Raw genomic sequence first — 27087 nt, 5'->3', positions numbered from 1 at the left:
ACACGGTTGTCTCTCAATTACCACTGTCCTTGACACTCTTGTAAAATATATTACATAACACAGGTTACTTGCACCTGCCAGGTCATTGACTAATGGCTGAATGATAGCACTTATAATCATAAAACAGACATCAAGGGCCGGCCCCATGGCTTAGTGGTTAAGTGCGCGTGCTCCGCTACTAGCGGCCCAGGTTCGGATCCTGGGCACGCACGGACCCACCGTTTCTCTTTCCATGCTGAGGCCGCATCCCACGAACACCAACTAGAAGGATGTGTAACTATGACATACAACTATCTACTGGGGCTTTGGGGGGAAAAAAAGGAGGAGGATTGGCAATAGATGTTAGCTCAGAGCCGGTCTTCCTCAGCAAAAGGAGGAGGAATGGCATGGATGTTAGCTCAGGGCTGATCTTCTTCACAAAAAATAAATAAATAAAATAAAATAAATAATTGTTTAAAAAAAAACAGACATCAAAAACATTTGTATAAACTAGAGGTCACCTATATTTTGCTTTTTCCAGTTATCATAAAAATACTCTGACTATTCATATAATATATTTACTTTGAGGTGTAAGAGTTATATTTTAACTTTCTGATTGATTTCTCCTTGGATATGAACATGAGCAATGGCAAAAGGGAATAGGAAGGTGGAAAGAAGCATTGCGTTCCACAAGGATGTCTATGAAATGGATTTCAGTCCTGCTGCTGCTACAGCTGGGTTGTTACTTTAGCCCTGGAAATGGTGGAAAGGTGCTGGTGTGGCCAATAGAATACAGCCATTGGATCAACATGAAGACAATCCTGGATGAACTTGTCCAGAGAGGTCATGAAGTGACGGTTCTGACATCTTCAGCTTCCATTCTTATTGATACCAACAAACCATCCGCTATTAAATTTGAAATTTATCCTACATCTTTAACGAAACATGATTTTGAGGTTTTATTTAAAAAAATGATCCACAGATTGACATATGATCTGCCGAAAGCTACATTTTGGACATATTTTTCACTGATGCGAGAAATCTTTTGGGAATTTTCTGATTGTTTTGAAAAATTCTGTAAAAATTTAGTTTTGAACAAGAAACTTATAACAAAACTACAAGAGTCAGGGTTTGATCTCCTTCTCGCAGATGCCATCGGACCCTGTGGTGAGCTGCTGGCTGAGCTACTGAAGATAACTTTAGTGTACAGTCTCCGCTTCTCTCCGGGTTATCAAATTGAAAAGTATAGTGGTGGACTTCCAATCCCACCATCTTACGTACCTGTTGTTATGTCAGAATTAAGTGATCAAATGACATTCGTGGAGAGGGTAAAAAATATGATGTATGTGCTTTATTTTGATTTTTGGTTTCAAACATTTAATGAGAAGAAGTGGGATGAGTTTTACACTGAAATACTAGGTAAGTCATGTTTTCAGTATTTTGAAGTCCTAACTTTCCTAGTGCCTGGGAAGATGAGTTTGTATTTGTCTTTTACAAGAGAAATGATGAAATGAAAATATAAAATGATCACTTAACAAATATTATGAAACGCTTAAATTATAGGGTGTGATAGACCCCTCTGGTTCATTACAAGTACAGGACATTTCAGGAAGTCAAAAATCTCAATTGAAACAATGAGGAGTTCTTTAAGCAATCACATATCCATTCGTGCTTATTTGCTTGTTTGTAATAATCTTTATTTTATAGAAAACTTTTAGGCTTACAGCAATATTAAGGAAAAATTTATCATATATTCCCTGCTCGCTCACATGCATTGCCTCCCCTATTATCAAAATTCATCACCAGAGAACCACATTTGCCACAATTGAAAAAACTATACTGACACATCATTATCATCCAAAGTCCACAGTTCACATTAGGGTTCACTCTTGGTGTTCTACATTTTCTGAGTTTGGACAAATTTATAACGTCATTTATCCACCATTATAGTATCATACAGAGTAGTTTCACTGCCCTAAAAATCTCTTCTGCTCTGTGTATTCATCCTACTATAATTTTTTTTCATCCTTAGTAGAAGATATTAGAAATTTCACTAAATACCTTTATAAATGCAGACACGTAGATTTAGTTAGAAGTATTACATGCGTCTAGCACAACTGTCTATGGAGCATTGAAGAAATTGTTTCCTCTTGTATACTTTAGAGTCATTTAAAATTAAACTCTTTTGCCATATTATTTGAAGCATTCCTTCACAGTTAAAAGATATAGTGGCTCTATCCTGACACAGGAATCTATAATTTGGGTTCTTAATGACTGCACATTCCTTCACTAAGTACTTACAAATGATCTTTTTTAAAGGTCTAAAATCTTACTGAAAGGGGGACATACACATTTTTAGTCTATATTTTTTCAAAATTATATCTTTGTATTCAAGAAAAAATGGCCAAAATTAAGAGTGAGCACATCTATTTCCATACATTATGACAATTTTCCAGCAGTTTTTGCAAATATTTTTATTTAAGATGCAAATAGTATTAAATATTTGTTTAATGTTTATTTGGTTCCTAACATGAACCAAATGCCAGAGTAGCTATATTCTCAAAAACCTCAGAGTTTACCTGGAAAATCTGGGATCAAGGGAATAGCTTGCAAATTGTAGAAACTAGACAGAATATTCTAGGGAAAGTTGTTTTGTAGGTATGGTAGAGTTAATGGAGCTTTTAAAATCATTGTTTATATTTGCATTTGTTACTTTTGCAGCTTTACAGATAAACAAATGCATGTTTAGTTCTCTGGTAGCTTAGGCCTAATAGTTGTTTATGATCTTGTATATCCTGATGTGACACTAGAGATAAAAGTCTATTACACTTTTTGTCTATATATGTGAACAACATATATATAAAACGTGTATATTTATATGTGCCTATACACACATACATATGTATGTACACATGCACATATATGTATACAAATTTGCATTTCCACTCCACAAACACTTTTAAACATCTTTGGCTACGTCACTCCAAGCTCCTTTCAGAAAATTTCCTGCATATTCACATTACAATATTCTCACTTTCTCTACGTTGTTTGCTTTTGTCCCTTCAGGAAGACCCACTACATTATCTGAGCTAAGGAGGAAAGCTGAAATGTGGCTCATTCGAACCTATTGGGATTTTGAATTTCCTCGCCCACTCTTACCACATTTTGAATTTGTTGGAGGACTCCACTGCAAACCTGCCAAACCCCTACCTAAGGTAACCTATTACTGTTTGTTTTGCTTATCTTACTTGGCATTTTCCGTAGGAAGGTATCTGGGATCTTTATTTAGAATGTTTGACTGACAGTGAGAGAGATATGGGAAGCTGGGTAAAGTGACCTGCCAATTAGAAACTTAAATATTTCAATACTATTGCAATTATCTGAATTTCATTATCATTACTGAATAAAGTATTATAGCTGGAAGACTTTGGGAATAGGATCAGTTAAATTAAAGCCTCATTATTCAACACATAAGAAAGTATCAGTCATTCATTCAAAGAATATTCTTAGCATAGTCCAGGGATAGTGCTGGATACACAGAGAAACAGTGCATAAACAATTTCCATCCATATACACCTAACATTTAACTTGGAATGATAGAATATAACCAAGTAATAAAAATTTCATGAAAAGTATTATAATAAGGAAAGATCACAATGCTAGAGAATGTACCCCAGGATCTCAGAGTCACTAATACTTAAGTGAGACCTGAAGGATGTGCAGTAACAGGAGGAAGGGTTGGAGAGGGAGGACGATGCAAAAAGTAAAACAGGTAGAGTAATAATGGGAGTTGTCAAGAATTCTAGGTTTAGCCTAGTGGAAAAAGGCTGAGTAAAGAGGCAGATGATGCTGGAGAGGTAAGTTAGAGACAAATAATTACAAGGATATACATGGTTCTCAACATCATAGCTGCTTGTCAAAATGATCAAATAGAAAATGTGCACTGCATATATATTAAGAACCATAAATTCTGCATATTTCACAAAGACCAAATAATTTCTACCACTTTGATCTGAAACCTGCCCTTAGTTTAAAATTGCAAAATAATTCGGTTAGTATATAGGATGATATTCCTTATGAGAGAAAGAAAGAATCTGTATGTTTTAAGTTGATATTGTACCTTTAAGACATAAATAGGGGGCGGGTTCGGTGGCACAGCGGTTAAGTGAACACGCTCCGCTGCTGCCGCCCAGGGTCTGGATCCCAGGCATGCACCAATGCACCGCTTGTCAAGCCATGCTGTGGCTGCGTCCCATGTAAAGTGGAGGAAGATGGGCATGGATATTAGCCCTGGGCCAGTCTTCCTCAGCAAAAAGAGGAGGATTGGCGTCGGATGTTATCTCAGGGCTAATCTTCCTCACACACACACACACAAAAAGACATAAATAGAAAGCAAGCACCCTTTAATGAACTATTAAATGATCTACTAAGAGATCCTTTTTGTCTACCATTTGATTGGCAATAGCATAAAACTGAGATCTTATTCAAGGGTTAAGGCAATATGTCTCTCAATGGAAAATTATTTAGGCTCATATGAAAACTTTCAAAAGGGTAAAAACTGAAGTAAGATAATTGAAAGTTCTATTTAATCTAAACCTATTCTTGAAAGATGTCCTTCTTCATATTAACAGGAAGTGACAAAGTCAGTAGGAGTGAAAAAAGATGAGGAGGAGAAGGAAGACGAGGAGAAGGATGAATAGCGGTATAATCATAATAATTAGTAATAGCAGCTATTGTTATTATGTTGCAGAAACAAGACTTGAATGCAAGTCAATAATTGTGAAACCTGTCCTTATTTTTTATTGTATAAAGTAAATTGTTCCCCTAACTACTTGCTTTCCATTAACTGTCAAGGTCACAGATAATTTATGTACTTTCTTTTTAAGAAATAAGACATTTGACAAATTACAACAAGATTCTTAAAAATGCTTATAGACTTTGACTTCATAATATACTCTTATGAAACTATACAGAGAAAAGTAATCACAGTGTGCAAAAATACATAAAAATTCACAGCAAGGATATACCTGGATGGAGAGTAGAGCAGAATCATACTTCCTTCTTGATTCTTTTTCATACATTTCCTAGTGCTGTTTCAATAAGCATGTGCTGTTTTTATAATGGTGTCACAGAATGAAGATGACCAGTTCAACTCAGTGATAAAGCTATAAAGAGAGGTTGTATTACTATAGTTCTGTAGGGAACCATCTTCCACAGCATGGTTGAAGAAGGCTATTGGCAGAGAGCCAATGAGACAAAATATTGGACACAGGTAACTATAAATTTTGCTACAGGTTACTGGACTCCCCCAGGTTACCTGAGGGCACAACATTAGTCACAGGAAAGTACAATGACTTTCATACGAAACTTATGTCATCAGGGTGGAATTATACATTTGAAGAATTCTCTAGACAAGGTAGAGTCTGCAAGGTAAAATTTGGAAATTTATCCCTTCTTTCTTTATTCTGTAAAAAACATCTTTGAAAAAAAGCTTTACAAAAATGATTAGGATGAGAAAGTATACTCTTTTTTTAAATTATTATTTATTTTTTCCCCCAAAGCCCCAGTAGATAGTTGTATGTCATAGCTGCACATCCTTCTAGTTGCTGTATGTGGAACACGGCCTCAGCATGGCCGGAGAAGCGGTGTGTCGGTGCGCGCCTGGGATCTGAACCTGGGCCGCCAGCAGCGGAGCAAGCGTGCTTAACCGCTAAGCCACGGGGCTGGCCCGAAAGTATAGTCTTTATATTGGAAGGATTAGGTCTTTATTTTCCAGAGAGAAAAGTACAAATAAATGAATTTAGAATAAACACATGACTTTAAAATAGAAAGACTGAAGAAAAATTTAATATGCAGTTTTGATGAGATATCCAGGAAAACTTTGGCTCCTACACATTTGTTTTCTATTGTTGTTGTTGGTGGTGGTGGTGGTAGTAAGAGAGTATTTTGAGCAATGAGGAATTGTTCTATTATAGAAAGCAATATTTTTTTTTAATTGGCAAAGATCTGGGACTACAGTCAGAATAATTCTGAAACATTTCCGTGCAAGCACAGATTCACCAGGAACTTTATCTAGTTTGACCTGAGCTCCACAAGAATGTGACCAGATCTCTGCTGTAGAAAGCCCTGCTGTACCTCTCCCACTGTGGGGCAGTTGCTCCCTGGGAGACTTGGTGAGGCGATGATGAGGGCCCCTCACAGCCAGTTACTCATAGCACATTCTACTGGGATATCAATTTTACAATATGAATTCAGGGCAAAAGGTGTTAAACATAAATAAGGCAGAAATATGGTCTCTAAAATAAGTAACTAGACAAGTATATTTCTGGATTATAAATAGGGATCTTAAGCCTATTTCAGGTAAATTCCAAATAGTAATATCAGACTTATGAGTGAGTGATTCTTAACCTCCAGCCTTTAATGAGTAATTTAGGGAGAGAGTTTTGAGAAATTCTGACAAAGGTTAAAGTGAGGTATAAATTATTGTAGAGCTGAGAGGGAAAAATAATGAAGTCATCCCAACCATAAAGACTCTTTTTAGTGCTCATAGTCATTCTTCAGAAAACCTGCCTGGGGCCGGCCCCGTGGCTTAGCGGTTAAGTGCGCACGCTCCGCTACTGGCGGCCTGGGTTCGGATCCCGGGCGCGCACCGACGCACCGCTTCTCTGGCCATGCTGAGGCCGCGTCCCACATACAGCAACTAGGAGGATGTGCAACTATGACATACAACTATCTACTTGGGCTTTGGGGCAAAAATAAATTAAAAAATTATATAAAAAAAAGAAAACCTGCCTGGAATAAACACAAATGTTTTTGTAGAACTATAATGGTAAAGAATGAAAGATGAGTTAAGATCCTGCTGTGTAGCTTCCTTCCAAGACTCTATACTAATGTAAGCCTACTTCGCTTTATTTCTATTGCTTCATTGTGCTCGCAGATATTGCGTTTTTCTTAAATTGAGGTAACATTTGTTTATAACGTTATAGAAATTTCAAGTGTACGTCATTATATTATGACTTCTGTATTGACTGCATCATATTCACCACCAAGGTCTAGTTGTCTTCCGTCACCTTACACATCTGCCCCTTTACTCCTGTTGCCTTCCCCTCCACCCTTACCTCTCTGATAACCACTGATATGTTCTCTGTATCTATATGCCTGTTTGATTGTTCAGCTTCCACACACAAGTGAAATCATATGATATTTGGCTTTCTTTGTCTGACTTATTTCACTTAGCATAATAATCTCAAGGCCTATCCATGTTGTCATAAATGGTAAAATTTCATCTTTTTTTATGGCCTAGTATTCTATTATGTATATATATCTCACATCTTTTATATCTATTTATCCACTGATGGGCACTTAGGTTGCTTCCCAATTTGGGCTACTGTTAATAATGCTTCAATGAATATAGGGGTGCATATTTTTTTCTAATTGGTGTTTTCATGTTCTTTGGGTAAATACCTGGAAATGGAATAATGGAATCATATGGTAGTTCTATTTTTAATTTTTTGAGGAATCTCCATATATTTTCCATAGTGGCTATACCAATTTACATTCTCATTAGCAGTGTACAAGTGTTCCCTTTCTCCATATCCTCTCCAACACTTATTTCTTGTTTTTTTTTTTTTTAATAATAGCCGTTCTGATGGACATGAAGTGATATCTCATTGTAGTTTTGATTGATTTCCTTTTTAATTATTGATGATGAACATCTTTTTATGTGCTTGTTGGCCATCTGTATATCTTCTTTGGAAAAAATGTCCATTTATATCCTCTGCACATTTTTTGATCAGATTGTTTGTTTTTTTGTTACATTGTATGAGTTCTTTATATATTTTAGATATTAACCCCTTATCGGATATATGATTCGCAAATATCTTCTCCCAATTGGTAGATTGTCTTTTGGGTTTTTTCTGATGTTTTTCTTTGATGTGCAGAAGATTTTCAGTTTGATGTAGTCACATTTGCTTATTTTTTCTTTGTTTCCCTTGGTTGAGGAGATATGGTATTCAAAAAGATACTGCTAAGAGCGATGTCAAAGAGCATACTACCTATGTTTTCTTCTAGAAATTTTATGATTTCAGGTCTTACATTCAAGTCTTTAACCCATTTTGAGTTGATTTTTGTGTATGTGTAAGATTATGGTCTACTTTCATTCATTTGCATGTGGCTGTCATGTTTTACCAACACCATTTATTGAAGAGAATTTTATTTCTCCATTGTATGTTCTTGGCTCCTTTGTTGAAAATTAGCTGTCAATAGATGTGTGGGTTTATTTCTGGGCTATTGATTCTATTCTATTAATCTGTGTGTTTTTTAATGCCAGTACCATGCTCTTTTGATTACTATCCCTTTGTAGTGTTTTTCAAAATCAGAGAGTGTGATACTTCCAGCTTTGTTCTTTTTTCTCTGGATTGCTTTAGCTATTCAAGATCTTTTGTTGTTTGATATAAATTTTAGTATTCTTTGTTTTCTTTTCATGAAAAATGTCAGTGGGATTCTGATTGGGATTGCATTGAATCTGAGATTACTTTAAATAATATGGACATTTTACCTATGTCAATTCTTGTAATCCATAAGTACAGAATATCTTTCCATTTCTTTGTGTCTTCTTCAATTTATTTCAACAATGTGTTATAGCTTTTAGTGTAAAGGTCTTTCACCTCCTTGATTAAATGCATTCCTAGGTATTTTATTCTTTCTGATGTGAATGTAAATGGGATTTACTCTTAATTTCTTTTTCTGCAACTTGGTTTTTATTGTATACAAACAGAATAGATTTTTGAATGTTGATTTCATATACTGCAAATTTACTGTATTCATAAGTTATTTCCAATAGGTTTTTCAGGTATTCTTTAGTGATTTCTCTATATAGATTCGTGTTATTTGCAAAGAGTGACAATTTTACCTCTTCCTTTCCAATTTGGATCCCTTTTGTTTCTTTTTCTTGCCTAATTGCTCTGGCTAGAACTTACAATACTATGTTGAATAAAAACGGCAGGAGTTTATATCCTTGTCTTGTTTCTCTTCTTACAGGAATAGCTTTCAGCTTTTCACCACTGAGTATAGTGTTGGCTGTGGGTTTGTCACATATGCCATTTATTATTTTGAGATACTTTCCTTTTGTACCCATTTTATTGACAGTTTTTATGATAAATGAATTTTGAATTCTGTCAAATGCTTTCTCTGCATCTATTCAGAGGATCATGTGATTTTTATTCTTCATTTTGTTAATGTGGTATGTGACATTGATTGAGTTACGGGTGTTAATCTCTGCATTCCTTGAATAAATACCACTTGATCACTGTAAATGATCCTTCGAATGAACTGTTGTATTCAATTTGCTGATATCTTGTTGCTGATTTTTGCATCTGTGGTCATCAGCAATACTGGCCTGTAATTTTTCTTTTTTATGCTGTCCTTATCTGGTTTTGGTATTGGGGTAATGCTGGCCTTGTAAAATGAGATAGGAAGCATCCCATTTTCTTCAACTTTTCAGACTTTCAGAAGGATAGGTATTAAATCTTTGGATAGGTTTGGTAGAATTCATCAGAGAAACCATCTGCTCCTGGACTTTAGTTTTTTGGGAAGTTCTTGATTACTGTTTCAATCTCTTTACTTGTGGTTGGTCTATTCAGATTCTCTATTTTTCTTGATTTAGTTTTGGGAGATTGTGTGATTCTAAGAATTTATCCATTTCTTCTAGGTTAGCCAATTTGATGGTATATAGCTTTTCATAGTATTCTCTTATAACCTTTTTGTATTTTTATGGTATCTGTTGTAATTTCTCCTTTTTCATTTCTGATTTAATATATTTGAGCCTTCTGTCTTTTTTTCTTAATGAGTGTATCTAAAATTTGTCAATTTTAAAAAAATTTTTGAAGAACCAGCTCTTAGATTCATTGACCTTTTCTATTGTCTCTTTAGTCCCCATATCATTTATTTCCCCTCTGATTTTTATTATTTCCTTCCTTCTACTAACTTTGGCTAGTTTGTTCTTTTCATACTTCTTTTAAATGTTGTCTTAGATTGTTGAGATTTTTCTTGTTTCCTCAAATAGGCCTCTGTTGCTATGAATGTCCCTCTTAGTACTGCTTTTGCTGTATCCCATAGGTTTTGATATGTTGTGTTTCATTTTATTTTGTCTACAGGTATCTTTTTATTTCTCATTTGATTTCATCATTGATCCAATAGTTGTTCAGTAGTATGTTGTTTAGTCTACACATATTTGTGACTTTTACAACTTTCTTCTTTTAGTTAATTTGTAGTTTAACACCACTGTGATTGGAAAAGATGCTTTATATGATTTCACTCTTCTAAATTTATTGAGACTTGTTTTGTGTCTCAGCATATGGTCTATCTTTGAGAATATTCCATGTGCACTTGAGAAGAACATATATTCTTCTGCTTTGGGATGGTGTGACCTATATATACCTATTTATTTCAAGTTTTGTATACCTTTGCCTTTATGTTTCAGGTAGGAGAGCTCTTTTCAAGATTTCTTTTAAGGCAGGTCTAGTGGTAATGAACTCCCTCACCTTTTGTTTGTCTGGGAAAGTCTTTATTTCTCCTTCATATTTGAAAGATAACTTTACTGGATAGAATATTCTTGACTGACAGTTTTTATCTGTCAATATTTTAAATATATCATTCCACTCTCTCCTGGCCTTTAGAGTTTATGCTGAGAAATCTGTTGAAAGCCTAATAGGGGCTCCTTTGTAGGTCATTATTTTTTTTCCTCTGGCTGTTCTTAACATTCTTTCTTTGTCATGGACTTTTGACAGTTTTAATATAATGTGCCTTGGAGAAGATCTGTTTTCATTGAGAAAATTGAGGGTTCTATTAACTTCACATACTTGTATATCCAACTCCTTCCCCACATTTGGGAACTTTTCAGCTATTATTTCTTTAAATATGCTGTCTACTCCCTTCTCTCTCTCTTCTCCTTCTGGAATATACATTATCCTTATGTTGCCTTTCTTAACTAATTGGATATTACTCATAGAATTTCTCCATTTCTTTACAAATCTTGGTCTTCTCTCTTCTTCCATCTGTATCATTAGATTTCTATCTCCTAGTTCATTAATTCTCTCTTCCATATGGTTTGCTCTTTTTCCAATGCATTCTACTTTATTCATCACCTCATTTATTGTGTTCTTCAGCTCCAGAATTTCTGGGGTTTTTTTCCGAGTTTCAGTCTCTTTGGTGAAGTACTCCTTCTGTTCATTCATTTCATTCCTGAACTCATTGAACTATCTTTATGAGTTAATTGTAACTCATTAAGTTTCTTCATGACAGCTATTTTTTCTTTATTGAGGTAACACTGGTTCATAATGTTATATAAATTTCAGGTACACATCATTTCATTTTTATTTATGTGTACACTACATCCTGTTCACCACCCAAAGGCTAATTACCATCCATCACCATACACACATGCCTTATCACTCTTTTTCCCTTCCTCCCTCCCTTCCCACCCTTCTGATAACTGCTAATATAATCTCTGTATATACGTATTTGTTTGTTTTTGTCCTTGTTTTTCTCTCCTACTAAAGAGTGAATTAATAAGCTATGTTAGTTTTTCCATTTGACTTATTTCACTTACCATAATAACCTCAAGGTCCATCCATATTGTTGCAAATGGCAAGATTTCATCATTTTGTATAGCTGAGTAGTATCCCACTGTATATATATGCCACATCTTCTTTATCTATTCATCCATTGATGGCACTGAGGTTTTTTCCAAGTCCTAGCTATTGTGAAAAATGCTGCAATGAACAAAGGGGTGCATATATCTTTATGCATTCATGTTTCATATTCTTTGAATAAATACCCAGAAGCAGAATAGCTGGATCATATGGTAGTTCTATTCTTAACTTGTTGAGGAATATCCATATGATTTTCCACAGTGGCTGCACCAGTTTGCATTCCCACCAGCAGTGTATGAGTGTTCCCTTTTCTCCACATCCTCTCCAACACTTGTTATTTCTTGTCTTGTTATTTCTAGCCATTCTTATGGGCTTTAGGTTATATCACATTGTAGTTTTGATTTGCATTTCCCTAATAATTTGTGAGGTTGAATGTATTTTCGTGTGCATGTCAGTAATCTGTATATCTTCTTTGGAAAAGTGTCTGTTCATATCTTTTGCCCATTTTTTAATTGAGTTGGTTTATTTTTGTTGTTTGAGATGTATGAGTACTTTTCATATTTTGGATATTGACCCCTTAACAGATGTATGGTTTGCAAATATATTTTCCAAATTATTAGATTACCTTTTCATTTAGTTGATGGCTTCCTTTGCTTTGTGGAAGATTTTTAGTTTGATGTAGTTCCACTTGCTTATTTTTTCATTTGTTTCCCTTGCTTGATGAGACATGATATCAGAAAAGATGCTGCTAAGAATGATGTCAAAAGCATACTGCTTATGTTTTTTTCTAGAAGTTTTATGGTTTCGGGACTTACATTAAAGTCTTTCATCCATTTTGAGTTAATTTTTGTGTATGGTGTAAGATAATGGTCTACTTTCAGTCTTTTTCATGTGGCTGTCCAGTTTTTCCAATACCATTTATTGAAGAGACTTCCCTTTCTCTATTGTAAGTTCTTGGCTCCCTTTTCAAAAATTAGCTGCCCCTAGATGTGTGAGTTTATTTCTGGGCTCTTAATTCTGTTCCATTTATCTGTGTGTCAGTTTGTTTCAATACCATGATGTTTTGGTAGCTGTACCTTTGTAGCATATTTTGAAATCAGGGCAAAAAAAGACCCAGCTTTGTTCTTTTTTCTCAGGATTCTTCTTGGAATTCAGGGTCTTTTGTTGTTCCATATAAATTTTAGGATTGTTTGTTCTATTTCTGTGAAAAAATGTTGTTGGGACTTTGATAGGTTTGCATTGAATCTGTAGATTGCTTTAGGAAGTATGGACATTTTAACTATGTTAATTCTTCCAATCCATGAACATGGAATATCTTTCCGTATATTTGTGTCTTTGATATCTTTCAAAAGGCCGACTATTTTGAATTCTCTGTTAATTAGACTGTAATCTTCTGTGACTTCAAGTTTGGTTTCTGGAAAGTTGTCATTTTCTTTTTTGTGATACTGTGTAGCTGTAGTTCTTCATAGTGCTTGATGAGTTGTTCCTCTGCTGACACATTTGTGGCAACAAACACCTTTCTAATTAGGGTAAGGCTTTATTTACTTTGATTCTGAGCTACTTCTTGTTATATTTGAGAACCTGCATTTTCCACTCTCCACTGCCTCTGCCAGAGGTGTCATCAGTGACCTCGATGTGCTGCTTGTGCCTCTGAGGTTGCTGGTAACTTGCTCCTTATTATGTTGCTGCAGGTGTGGGTTTCACCATCAGGGTCACTGGGCTGGTGACTGTGCTTTTTCAGGGTTCCCCTTGTTCAGGGTTCCCCCACTGCAGTGGGACAGCTGGAGAAATTGAGTTGGGAGCCAGGATCACATGCACCCCTGCCACATCTGGGTTTTTTGGATCTGCAGGCACTTCTACTATGGATTGATGTGCTGAAGTTTCCAGCACTCCTGCAACTGGCAGGCGCACCAGGGTCATGGGCTCTGCTGTCATTGTTACCTGGCTCTCTGCAGGCTTTCCATGGGCTTGGGCACAGCCGCCATATGTGCCACCTATGCTGCTGCTCCAGGATTATCTGGAATTGATGGAAACACCACTGCCAGGGTTTCTGGGTTCATGAGAGTCACCAATGCTGCTGGGTGGGCCAAGGTCACAGGAGGCACTGCTATTGACACGAGGGGAGTCGTACTTGAGTCACGAGCACAGCAAGTGTCTGAAGTTTCTGATCTCTAGGGCCTGCATGGATCCTGGAACCTTAGGTCACAGAGACCGCCACAGCTGCTGGGGGGCTTAGGGTCTTATATGCAGTCCCTGCTATTGTCAGGACCAGTTTCAGGGGCACCACCAACAGGGACTGGGTCACTGGCAAGACTGTGGTTCCTGAAGCTAAAGGTCAAGTGTGCCACCCACCACTGCTCAGGAAAGGGAAGGGCCTTCGTCATGAATGTTGCTGTGATTCCTGCAGCCTCTGGTCTCTGGCACCAGCACAATTCCTGGAACATCAGGACACAGGTACCTCCACTACTACTGGAGTATCAGGGTCTTGGATGTAGCCACTTTTGCCGAGATGGCTGGGGTTGAAGGCACTACCACTGGGGGAAGGAGCAGGGGCTGAGTTACAGGTATCACCTCAGTTCCCAGAGACCCTGCTCCCAGGCCCTGTATTGATTCCTGGAACATCTGGGGGCGGGGGCTGCCTGGTTTCTTGGGGCTTCCATTTATTGGCATTGCCTCAGTTCCTGTGGCCCCTGGCCATGGTTCCTGGTCTCCAGTCTTAGGAACTGTCCCCACTGCTCCCCTAGTTCCACCACCTCCAGGAGGTCCCATCCACCTACCTTCAGATACATAGATATATGGATCTCTCAGGCATTCTGGTGTGCTGTGCAGAGAGTCCTTTGTTGGTCTGTGGATGTCTTACTGGTTGTAACTTCAAGGGGAGAGACAAAGGGAACAATTCCCCCCCTAGAATTCTACATCAATACTGTGTTTTTTACAAATTGAAGCTTTGTGGTAACTCTGCATCAAGCAAATCTATCAACAACATTTTTCCAATAACATTTACTCACTTCATGTCTCTGTGTCATATTTTGTTAATTCTCACAATATTTCAAATTTTTTATTATTATTATGTTTATTCAGGTGATCTGTGATCCATAATCTTTGATGTTAATATTGTAATAGTTTTGGGATGCCACAAACCATGCCTATATAAGACAATGAAATTAATCAATAAATGTGTGTGTTCTAACTGGTCCACCAACTGGCAATTCCCCCCATCTCTATCCCTTTCCTCTGGCCTCCCTATTCCCTGAGACACAACAATATTAAAATTAGTTCAATTAATAACCCTACAATGGCCTCTAAGTGTTTAAGAGAATGGAAGAGCCATACATCTCTCACTGTAAATCAAAAGCTAGAAATGTTTAAGGTTAGTAAGGAAGACATATTGAAAGTCAAGATAGACCAAAAATTAGACATTTTGCGCCAAACAGTTAAGCAAGTTGTACATGCAAAGCAAAAGTTCTTGAAGGAAATTAAAATTGCTACTCCAGTGAACACACGAATGGTAAGAAACCATAACAGACTTATTGCTGATATGGAGAAACTTTTAGTGGTCAGGGTAGAAAATTGAACCTGCCACAACATTATCTTAAGCCAAAGCTTAATCCAGAGCAAGGCCCTAACTCTCTTCAATTCTGTGAATGTAGAAAGAGGTGAGGAAGCTGCAGAAGAAAAGTTTGAATCTAGCAGAGGCTGGTTCATAAAGTTTAAGGAAAGAAGCCATCTCTATAACATAAAAGTCCAAGGTGAAGCCTCAAGTACTAATGTAGAAGCTGCAACAAGTTATCCAGAAGATCTAGCTAAGATAATTCATGAAGGTGGCTACACTACACAATATTTTCAATGTGTATGAAACAGCCTTATATTGGAAGAAGATGTCAGCTAGGATTCTCATAGCTAGAGAGAAATCAATGCCTGGCTTCAAAGCTTCAAAGGACAGGCAGACTATCTTGTTAGGGTCTAATGGTGATTTTAAGTTGAAGCTAATGCTCATTTATCATTTTGAAAATCCTAGGGCCCTTAATAATGCTAAATTGACTCTCCCTATGCTCAGTAAATGGAACAACAAAGCCTGGATGACAGTATATCTGTTTACAACATGGTTTACTGAATAGTTTCAGCCCACTGTTGAGACCTACTGCTCCAAGAACAAGATTCCTTTCAAAATATTACTGCTCATTGACAATTCACCTGATCACTCAAAAGCTCTGTTGGAGATATACAACAAGATTAATGTTGTTTTCATGCCTGCTAACACAATAGTCCTTCTGCAGTCCATGGGTCAAAGACTAATTTTGACTTTCAAGTTTTATTATTTAAGAAATACATTTTGTCAGGCTACAGATGCCACACACAGGAATTCCTCTGTTGAATTTGGGTAAATTGAAAACTTTTTGCAATGGATTCACCATTCTAGATGACATTAAGAACCTTTATAATTCATATGAAGAGGTCAAACTATCAACATTAACAAGAATTTGAAAGAAGTTGATTCCAAACTTTATGGATGATTCTGAGAGGTTCAAATGCCAGTGGAGGATGAAACTGCAGATATCGTGGAAATAGCAAGAAAACTAGAATTAGAGGTGAAGCCTGAAGGTGTGGCTGAATTGCTCCAATCTCATGAAAAAAATTTAAAGGATAAGGAATTGCTTCTTGTGGATGAGCAAATGAAGTGGTTTCTTGAGATGGAATCATCTACTGTTGATGAAGATACTATGAAAATTGTTGAAATGACCACAAAGGATTTAGAATATTACTTAAACTTAGTTAAGAAAGTAGCAGCAGGGTTTGAGAGGATTGGCCCCAATTTTGAAAGAAGTTCTACTGTGGCTAAAATGCTATCAAACAGCATTACATGCTACAGAAAAGTTGTTCATGAAAGGAAGTCTCAATTAATGCAGCAAGCCTCACTGTTGTCTTATTTTAAGAAATTCCCACAGCCACCTCAACCTTCATCAACCACCACCATGATCAGTCAACAGCCATCAACATTGAGGCAAGACTCTCCACCAGAAAAAATATTATGACTCACTGAGGGTCAGAGGATGGTTAGCATTTTTTAGCAATAAAGTATTTTTTAATTAAGGTATGTACATTTTTTAGACATAATGGTATTGCACACTTAGGCTACAGCATAGCGTAAACATAACGTTTATATACACTAGGAAAACAACAAAAAAAATTGTGACTAACTTTATTGCAATATTCACTTTATCATAGTGGTCTGAAATTGAGCCTGCAATATCTCCAAGGTATGCCTCTATTTAGTAACATTATAAATAAAGAGTATGGATGTAATATTGTTTAAGAGCATTTCCTCCTTAATGCTGTGTACTGGCTCTATTTCATTTCTTGCTTATACAAACACACACACACTCACACAGAGATACACATATTTGCACATATATGTATAATAAAGGAAATCAATCTCATATCAATTGTATACTGGCAAAGGAAATGAGGGATTAGGTCTATCATAAACAGCCACTCATATAAAAGAAATGCAGGTTCCTCAAAAGATTAAAAATGAATTACCGGGGCCAGCCCGATTGCAGAGTGGTTAGGTGCACGCACTCTGCTTTGGTGGCCTGGGTTTTGCAAGTTCGGATCCCAGGCGTGCACCGACACACTGCTTGTCAAGTCATGCTGCGGCGGTGTCCCATAGAAAAGTGGAGGAAGATAGGCACGGGTGTTAGCGTGGGGCCAATCTTACTCAGCAAAAAGAGGAGGAGTGGTATCAGATGTTAGCTCAGGGCTGATCTTCCTCACAAAAAAAAAAATAGTTGCCATTTGGTCGAGCAATTCCGCTTTTGGTTAAGCAATTCCACTTTTGGTTGTATATCCATACAAATAGATATTAAGATCCAGATGACATATTTGTACACCATCTTCATAGCAGCACTATTCACAAGAGCCAAAAAGTGGAAACAACCCAAGTGTCCATAGTCAGATGAATCAATGCACAAAATGTGGAATTTACACACAACGGCATATTACTCAACCTTAAAATTGAAGGAAATACTAACACATGCTACAACATGGCTGAGCATTAAGGATATAATGCTAAGTGAAATAGCCCACTCACAAAACGACAAAAATTGTATGATTCCAGTTATATGAGCTATCTAGACTAATCAAATTCATAGAAACAGAAAGTAGAATGTTGGTTGTCAGGGACTGGAGAAGGGGAAATTGGGGACTTATTGTATTCCCAGTTTTCCAAGATGAAAAATATCAGACACTGGTTACACAACAAAGTGAACATACTTAACACTTAGAAATGGTTAAGATGGTGAATTTTATGTTATGTGCATTTTACCACAATTAAAAAACAGGCACTACTCTAATAATTCCTGATAATACAAAATTATCTCTCTTTAGTTGTTTGTAATAATCCTTTCAATAGTGTTTGCTATGCAATTGCTCTTTTGTGATGAAACAAATTTTCCTCCACAGGAAATGGAGGAGTTTGCCCAGAGCTCTGGAGAAAATGGTATTGTGGTCTTTACTCTGGGGTCGATGATCAGTAACATGACAGAAGAAAGGGCCAATGTGATTGCATCAGCCCTTGCCCAGATTCCACAAAAGGTAATATCAAGTACCCTATAGTGAACAATTACTTAATGGGTCTGTTAAACTTGGAAAAATGTCTGATTAGTCTGATTACAGAAATTTCCTGCATAAAAGGTAAACTACACTGTATTATATAGATCCAATTTCTCTCAGATGTTATTTAAAAACCAAAATATACACGGCAGGTGCTAAAGTAGTATAGAGGGTATCTTTGACTGATGATAACTTTGGCATTAACATTGTCACCAAAAAGAAATTTATTTAAGAGGTATGAAGTTTTGGTATTATAAAGATATTGCAGGCAATTACAAATATCACCAAATTCTGCCCTGTCATTTGCTCCTTTTCCTTGCAGGATTCCTGAGGGCACTGTACACACTGCAGATGTATTCAAAAGGCAGTTAAATTTTAACAATAACATTAAGCAAGAATTGATAACAGTCGGAAAGGCATCCTCAAATTTAGGCTTGCCAGATAAACCAGGCCTCTTTTACTTCCCCTCAATTTTGGAATAGGCCCATTCAATGTGCTTTTTAGGGTGCTAATTAGATAAAGGATGACCAGGTTTCACCAAGCTGCCTCCAGGTAACTATTCAGCCACGATGACTTAGAGAAAGAAAAAAAAAAACCAACCTGAAAAAGAAGAAGGAAAAAAACTGCCCTTGTGAACTGGGCCCTGCTGAAGTCTATAGCAGGAAAACATAAGACAAAAGGCAGAGGTGGATCCAGCTGTTAAGGTGACCTTGTACTTTACAAAATGTGGTTCTGAAGGACTCTGCTTCTAATCCATCAGATAATAACTTCCTGGGTTGAAGAAAGAGAATGAAACATAAAAAGGAGTCATCCAGAAGCAAGTCTAGCATAAAAATTTTTCAGATGCCCCTTTTCCATAAAATATGGTAGTAAATTATTTCTAATATATAGAATCACATACCTGAAGTCTCTGGATATTTCTGAACTACTTTTTAGTTTCCTAACTGATATACCTTTCTTCTTATAATCTATGCTAATTTGCTGAGAACTGAAGTTACTTCAAGTCTCACATAGCAAATAGAGGTTAACCACTGGTATTTTAAAGTCCAGCTTATAAGGATATCGTGGAAATTCCAAAATCTGTACCGAAATTTGGTACGGGACTTCTAAATGGCTTGGCTATAGAAAACCATAATAATCAACGCTGTCAATGCATTTTATCACATCATCGAAGTGTTAACCATTGGTTAAATGATATTTAGCAATATCATGGTGTTCAATCTTTTCCAATGGCTATACTGTTATTTATGAAGTGCCAATGGGCTCTTCTTTTCTACTTTTAAAGAATTTTCAAGCCTAGAAACAGTGATAATACTGGATTCGTGTAAAATAATACCACTTAAAATTTTTCTTGGAAGCAGTGATTAATAATTAGTAATCTAAAAGAAGCTAAGCATACTTGTTAAGCAGAAATTATTTATTATTATTAGTACATTGTTAAATATCAGAATTATTTAATTCTCACAATATGTGAGTTGATTTTTAAATCAAAAGATGTAAATGTAATAAAATAACTTTTGAAACAAGAGAATGTATCTAAACCACCTCCCATATCACTGAAAAAGAAATAAACAGGTTAGTATTACATCAGGAAGGTGAGAGCTATTGTGATAAATAGTTAAAACAAAATGTGCAGATCATTAGTAATTTGCTACTGCTTTTTGCATTAATATTATATTGACTACCTAAAAATTTTTATATGATTTACTTGGTCACTGATAATCTCATTGTCTAACCCCTAAGTGTGAAACAACATGATTGCATTCATACCTGATCAACATAAAAGTAAGTACATGTAATACGAGTATCCCTATTACATCAGTGTTTTATTGGTTCTCATTATCTAACATCTCTTATCCTCATTTCCACATCTGTCATTTGGAAGGGGTTTAATTAGAAGACTCAATCTTTTTAGATTCTAACATGCTGTGTCTTAGATGTTTGCCTCATGGAATAAGGACTTTTTTTTTACTCTAACAGGTTATATGGAGATTTGATGGCAAGAAGCCAGATACCGTAGGGCCAAATACTCGGCTCTATAAGTGGATCCCCCAGAATGACCTTCTTGGTAAGACTCTGGGAAACAAACACTGAAATGAAAGGAACAGCCAACCAGAATGATAATACTTCACCAGCAAAGAAATGTGTTGAACGTTTATTATTGTAAACATCAAAAATAAAACTTAACTTTCTTATTTTATTTCCCAGTCTTAGGGGAAAAGGGTAAGATATAACAGTTGGCATTTTATTATACACAGTCACACTCCTTATGGCCAGAATCAAAGTATCTTTAATTCACGTCTAATTACCTCTCACAGAGCCTTTTTCAACACCATTCTGGGTTGTCATTCTATCACCTAATGCTCCTCTTACAAATCCTTTCCCCCACTGTGGGGGTATACCATGTGCCACTGATATAAAAGCTCATCTTCTATTACCAGTGACTCTATTTTCTATAGGAAAGAAATCCAGTCTTTTTCATGAAGTAATAACACATTTCATGATAAAGTGTGACCTTTCCTTCCACTGATTCCTATTCCACCAGCATCATGCTTCCTGCTGCCTTGGCACACTACTTATTAGACTCACTGACTATGCTGCTTCATTAAGAGAGTATATTCTCTCATGCCTTCTTAGGTTTTGGCACTTGCTCTTATTATTTTTTTCCCCCTGGGAAATTTTCACCTTGAGCTAACATCTGTTGCCAATCTTCCTCTTTTTTTCTCTCTGTAGCTCCAGGATACGGTTGTATATTCTAGTTGTAAGTTCTTCTATGTGAGCTACTGCCACATCCCAGCTACTGACAAATGAGTGGTGTGGTTCCACTCCCAGGAACATAACCCAGGCTGCTGAAGAAGAATGCACTAAACTTTAAAAACTTGGCCTTCAGGGCTGGCTCACACATACTCTTTGTGTTATCTAGAATAATCTCTTTCAATTTGTCCACCTGGAAACCTTTATTCATTTTTCAAATCAAAAGAAACACGCCAATCTTCCCTGTAGCCTTCACTTACCTCTCCAGTTAAATGAGATGCTTCTTCCTTTGAGAACTCAAAGATATTTTACTGAAGTTTCAATGTATATTAATCTGTTATCTAAATACACTGCCTTTTCAGTACCTTATATGGGCCTACTGTCAGTTTAGTCTAAGACTTATAATTAACAATTTGCTGATATTCACTCAATCCTAGGTCATCCAAAAACCAAAGCTTTTATAACTCATGGTGGAACCAATGGCATCTATGAGGCGATCTACCATGGGATCCCTATGCTGGGTCTTCCTTTGTTTGCTGATCAACCTGATAACATTGCTCACATGAAGGCCAAGGGAGCAGCTGTTAGGCTGGACTTCAACACAATATCTAGTACAGATTTGCTCAATGCATTGAAGACAGTCATTAACGACCCTTCGTGAGTATCACAGTTTTTTTCAATAGATCTTATTTATAGATATGTTCTGTTCTTAATGGTGAATATGATTTTCATCCCATTTATAAGTTAATTTGAAATTATTAACAAGATTTAACCATTCTTAAATCTACTTTTAATTTTAACCACATTTATTTCAAGGTGCATTTTAACCCCATTGATTTAATGGGTAACCAACTGGTGCAATAATTTTTACACAAAAAATGTAAAGTTCTATAGGTATTTGTAAAAAGGACACATTTTAAGACTATGGTAGAACTCATAGCAGGAAAGAATGATGAGCTAGAAGAAACATCATAAAATATATCAATTCAGTACCTAAAATTTCTAAATTTACAAATATCTTTTGCTCTAAATTGATTTTATCATTATTTTAATATACTTTATACATAAAAATTATTTACATACCATAAAATTCATCTCTTTGAAGTAGAAAATTCAAAAATATGTAGTAAGTTTACATAGCTACAAAATCATCAACATAATATAAATTTAGAACATATTCATCACTGCAAAAAGAAACCTGACATGCCTTCAAAGTTACCCTGCTGCCCTAGGAACTGTTAATTAAATTTATGTCTCCAAAGATTAGCCCTTCTGGACATTTCACGTAAATGGAAACACGTAACGTATGGTTTTTTCTACTGGCTTCTTTCACATAGATAATGTTTTTGGGTTTTTTCCCTTTTGTATCTTTGTATTGCTGAATAATATTCTATGATGTGAATACAGACATATTCTTTACCCATTTATCAGTTCATGGATATTTTGGTTGTTTCGTGTTTAGCTATTATGGATACTGCTATTATGTTTTTGTATAAACATATGTTTTCATTTATTTTGGGTAGCTTCTACATGTGGATACTGGGTCACATGGTTAACTTTATGATGACCTGCCAAACCCATGTCCAAAGAGGCTGCACCATTTTCCACTCCCACCATCAGTGTATGAGGGTTCCAAGTCTCCACATCATTGTGAACACTTATTATCACCAGTCTTTTTTATTATAGCCATCTTACTGGGTGTAAAATGGTCACTCAGTGCGGTCTTGATTAGCATTTCCCTTGTAGGCAAAGATTTTGAAGATCTTTTCTTATGCTTATTGGCCATTCATCTATTTTACTTGGAGAAATGCCGATTTCAATCCTTTGCCAATATTTTAATTGGGTTATTTGTCTACTCATTATTGGAAGTAAAGAATTCTTTATATACTATGAATACAAGTACCTTATCAGATATTTGATTTGCAAATATTTTCTCCCGTTCTGGGTGGTTGATTTCTCACTCTCTGGTGTTCTTTCAAGTAGAAAACTTTTTAATTTTGATAAAATAAATCTTTAATAATTATATTTTTATATTCCAAAGGAAAATAATGTGGAATTTTTAGTGACCTAGCACAGTGACCATCAATTATAACTACTATCAGCATTATTATTTTATTAGGAGGATATCACCTAAGAATACGTTAAATATGTATTATCAAGAAGAAAACAGGGGCCAGCCCTGGTTGCCTAGTGGTTAAAATAGGCACTCTTACTGCTTTGGCAGCCTGGGTTTATTTCCCAGTCCAGCCCAGGTTTATTTCCCAGTCCTGGAACAACACTACCCATCTGTCAGTTACCATGCTGTGGTGGTGGCTCACATAGGAGAACTTAAACTAGGACATACAAGCATGCCCTGTGGCTTTGGTGAAGATAAAAAAAAGGGAATATTGGTAACAGGTGTCAGCTCAGGGCAAATCTTTGCAAAAAAAAAAAAAAAAAGAAAACAGTAGTACAACTGAATTAAAAAATACCTTTAAGGAGACAAGAAAGAATAGAAAAAAGAAGTATAATGCAGGTTGGGCAAATAGAAAAGAAAATACAGGATAAGGTAGCAGGTACAAGTGTAAAGATGTCAGTACTTACAGTAAATCTAAACAGACTAAATCATTTAAACACAAAGATTGTCAGACTAAATTTCAAAAACTAACTATACATACTGTTTACAAGATATGCTTACATAAAATTATATAAAATACTGTAAGTACAAAGGTAGGAAAGGATCTCTTTTAGTGGTAACCATAGAGAGATGCCTTATGTCTGCTAATATCAGACACAGTAGTCTAGAAGCACTAGTAAAAATAAAGATAAAAACTTCATAATGACAAATAGGTTAATCATTCAAAACAATGCACGTTATTAACTGGTAACATCTACAAATAAATCCTCCAAATAAACAAATTAAAAGTAGATAAAAATAAAAACCAAAATGTACAAATCATCCCATAATAAGACATTTTTAAAAGCCTTTCCTAATAGTATAGAAAAAGATGAAAAAATAATAAGTACAAAAAAGATTTGAAGAACATGTTTTTAAAATGTAACCTCTTTTATTTATATGACAATGAGGAAAACACATTTTTCAAGAGTGTATAGAACTATTAGTGGAACTGAAGATATATGCTGTGGCATAAACCAAAATAAAATATTTGGAAATTTTCATATCATATGGAGTATATTGTTTGGCCAGACTAGAATTAAGTTAAAAATCATTAAAAAAGATAAATAAAGAATCTCTAAATTTTGAAATTTAAGAAATACATTGCTAAATAATTCAGAATCAACAAATAAATAATAATTATATATGCACCTTCTTCTCATCAAATTCACTTCTAGGTACATTTGCAACAGAGCTGCATAAAAATGTAAACCAAAAGATACATACAAGAATGTTTATAATGGCATTAGTAGTAAGGGTCAATAAATTATTGACAATTCAAGTGTCCATCAATCAATAAATGAATAGATAATTTGTAGTGTCATAAAATGACAATACACCAATACAATACACCATAAAATACAATACACCAAAGTAATTAACTAAAAATTGGTACAGAAAAGACAAAAACAAACGAGTCCATACTATATGATTCCACTATGTAAACAAGAAAAACTAAGCTATGGTACTAAAAGTCAAGATAGTAGTTGATTCAGGGATGGGAACAGTGAAAGTGTCCAGGAAAATGGGGTGCTTTGATGTAGCTTGTGGAATCCTATATCAATATCTGGGTAGTGAGGACATTTGTATTTTTTTTAATGAAATTTTCTAGCTAATTTTGAAATTTTGAGCTGAGTGCTTAAGATATGTGCATTTTTCTTATGTATCTCATAATCAAAAGAAATATTTTAAAAAATGTATTGTATTTAGAAAGTTTAGGAATCAAATAAGAAAAAAAGAAAAGAATACCAAAAAAATTCAAAGACATGTGGGGGATGCTATAATAGCATGTCCAGGAAAGCCTCTCTGAGATGTGACTACCTCTACTATCAGGAGGTGGAAGCAAGCCTTGGGATGTGGAAGGGAAGAGTGTTCCAGGAGAAGGACAGAGGGGACTGAAAGTGCAAAGGTGATGAGGTGAGAGCACCTTAGGCATGTTCCAGGATCAGCTAAAAGGCTAATGTGCCTACAACAGGGTGTGCATAGGACAAAGTGGTAGGAGAAGAGGTTACCAGGGATATGAACATGTAGGGTCCTTCAGGGGCAAAGACTAGACATGGAATTTATTCCAGATATAATGAGAAGCCATATGGAAATTTTGAGCAGGGGAGTGTCATAATCTTTCAAAAATGATTTTGTCTACAGAATGGAAAATAAAGAGTAGAGTGTAGAAGAGAAGAGTGGAAGCACAAGGACTGGGGAGGAGGCATTTCACCCACGATGACACAATTCCTCTTCAGATAGTTCATGCGGATCGTTCTAAAAGTGCATTTCCACCATCTAATTTATAGCTCATACAATGGCTCATATCATTTCCTCTGCTAGAAAAGATTAAATGATCCCAACTTAAATTCCATTTTCACTTTTTAAGATATTTGTCAATCAGAAAATTGCAAATTATAAGGCAAACCATCTATGAAAGCCGAAATAAAAACATACTATTACTTCTGCAGTTCTACGACATTTATTTTGAAAAATATATGTGATACTTTTCAAAAACATTTCGTGGGAATGATTTGCTTAGGCAAATTAACTTCCTTTCAATGTTGCATCTTTGTGTTTCTCCTTTAGATATAAAGAGAATGCTATGAAATTATCAAAAATTCAACATGATCAACCAGTGAAGCCTCTAGATCGAGCGGTCTTCTGGATCGAGTTTGTCATGCGCCACAAAGGAGCCAAACACCTGCGGCCAGCCTCCCATGACCTTACCTGGTTCCAGTACCACTCTTTGGATGTGCTTGGGTTCCTGCTGGCCTGTGTGGGAACTGCTATATTTGTCATCACAAAATGTTGTCTCTTTTGTTGCCAGAAGTTTGCTAAAACAGAAAGAAAGGAAAAAAGGGAGTAGTTGAATCTGAGGCCTGAAGCTGGAATGCCTCATAGGTGGGACTCCTCCAGTTAATTCCAGCAAGAAGAAGTTGTGATGTAAGGGTCCCTTCCTTTTATGACAAAACAACCTTTCACATTTTAGCTTCTCAGATCAAAATTTGTTTTCAAGTGATTTATTACATGTTTAACTGTTAGAAATATGTCATCCATGAAGAAAATAATCTTGGGAAAAATAAAATAAATATAAAACTATATGAGTGTATATGGAAATTTATTATTCTAATTCAAAAGGTGTACCAAAAAACTTATTGAGCTTAATTTTGTTTCGAACAATGCATATGGACAAGAGAACATTAAGTAGTCTATTCACAAAATCAGTATTATTGTCCAAATACTCAGAATATTTTAACTTCATTTTGGTACAGAATTTTGTAGTTTTAACTTTTGCTAAAGAAATTATTCAATAGTTAAGAGTAGTGTTAAAAGATTCACCTTTCTATTTCTTTCTGGGAGACCAGTAATGCTGCTTGGCCTTGACTGTGCATCCTGCCTCAGAATCACCCTGACCTAAAGACAAGGCAAAATGTTTGCCTTCATCCAGTTTAACTCTTTTCCCAGTGGTATGTATGTGGATTTAGAAATATAACAACTGCTACCTGCTTTATGTTATACAATTTAGCAATTTATGAAAAATCTATGGTTTCACTAACTTATTCTCTTTACCTAATAGCCCTTTTAAAAGATTCACTCATTCTCATTTAGCTTTTGCTAATGGATGTAAGGTCCCAGTTGTAGGTTGTGATAACATATAATCTTTTTCCTAAAAGGACTTACTGAATTTTCTTTCCCTCTAAATGTGTGTGCAGGCATATGTCCACTTATTTCAAAACAAGGCACTGCATCACTTAGCTACCTACAGATATGGTGAGCAAGTCAATGTATTTGTTGGAAGCAGTTTGAAACATTGATTCTTATTCTATATAACTATACTAGATCAACACATCTCCTTTCTTCTCTCTTTCCTCAGAAGCCTATTGTCTCATCCCTCTCATTAACCTAATACGGGAACTTTAAATCCTTTTACTTGGAAAAAAAAGAACACAA

General features: G+C 35.7%; 1 protein-coding gene across 5 annotated transcripts; it reads left to right on the top strand.

Annotated features, from left to right (window-relative positions):
* The first annotated feature begins 674 nt into the window (after positions 1 to 674).
* LOC101404399 (UDP-glucuronosyltransferase 2B31-like) lies at positions 675 to 26002 on the top strand. 5 transcript variants are annotated; one of them, XM_087434709.1, is made up of 6 exons: positions 675 to 1146; positions 3046 to 3194; positions 18093 to 18224; positions 20223 to 20310; positions 21434 to 21653; positions 25723 to 26002. In XM_087434709.1, the coding sequence occupies exons 1-6, from the start codon at positions 675 to 677 to the stop codon at positions 26000 to 26002; spliced, it is 1341 nt and encodes a 446-aa protein (XP_087290835.1). The 5 variants fall into 5 exon arrangements, with proteins under 5 accessions (XP_087290835.1, XP_004419182.1, XP_087290834.1 ...); XM_004419125.3 differs by having other exon boundaries at positions 675 to 1398; XM_087434711.1 differs by having other exon boundaries at positions 678 to 1402; positions 3050 to 3194.
* Positions 26003 to 27087: the final 1085 nt, after the last annotated feature.

The sequence above is a fragment of the Ceratotherium simum genome, chromosome 8 (genome assembly GCF_057802395.1).
Source record: "Ceratotherium simum simum isolate JZ-2026a chromosome 8, ASM5780239v1, whole genome shotgun sequence".
NCBI lineage: Eukaryota > Metazoa > Chordata > Mammalia > Perissodactyla > Rhinocerotidae > Ceratotherium > Ceratotherium simum.
The sequence above is the reverse complement of the archived record's forward strand: the minus strand, read 5'-3'. Positions and strand labels throughout refer to the sequence as shown.

Excerpts from the sequence above, each read along its gene's own strand:
- LOC101404399 (XM_004419125.3), top strand. The coding sequence starts at position 675 with ATGTCTATGAAATGGATTTCAGTCCTGCTGCTGCTACAGCTGGGTTGT. Across the intron at positions 3,195-18,092 it reads CTGCCAAACCCCTACCTAAG|GAAATGGAGGAGTTTGCCCA; the intron begins GTAACCTATTAC and ends TTTCCTCCACAG. Across the intron at positions 18,225-20,222 it reads TTGCCCAGATTCCACAAAAG|GTTATATGGAGATTTGATGG; the intron begins GTAATATCAAGT and ends TTACTCTAACAG.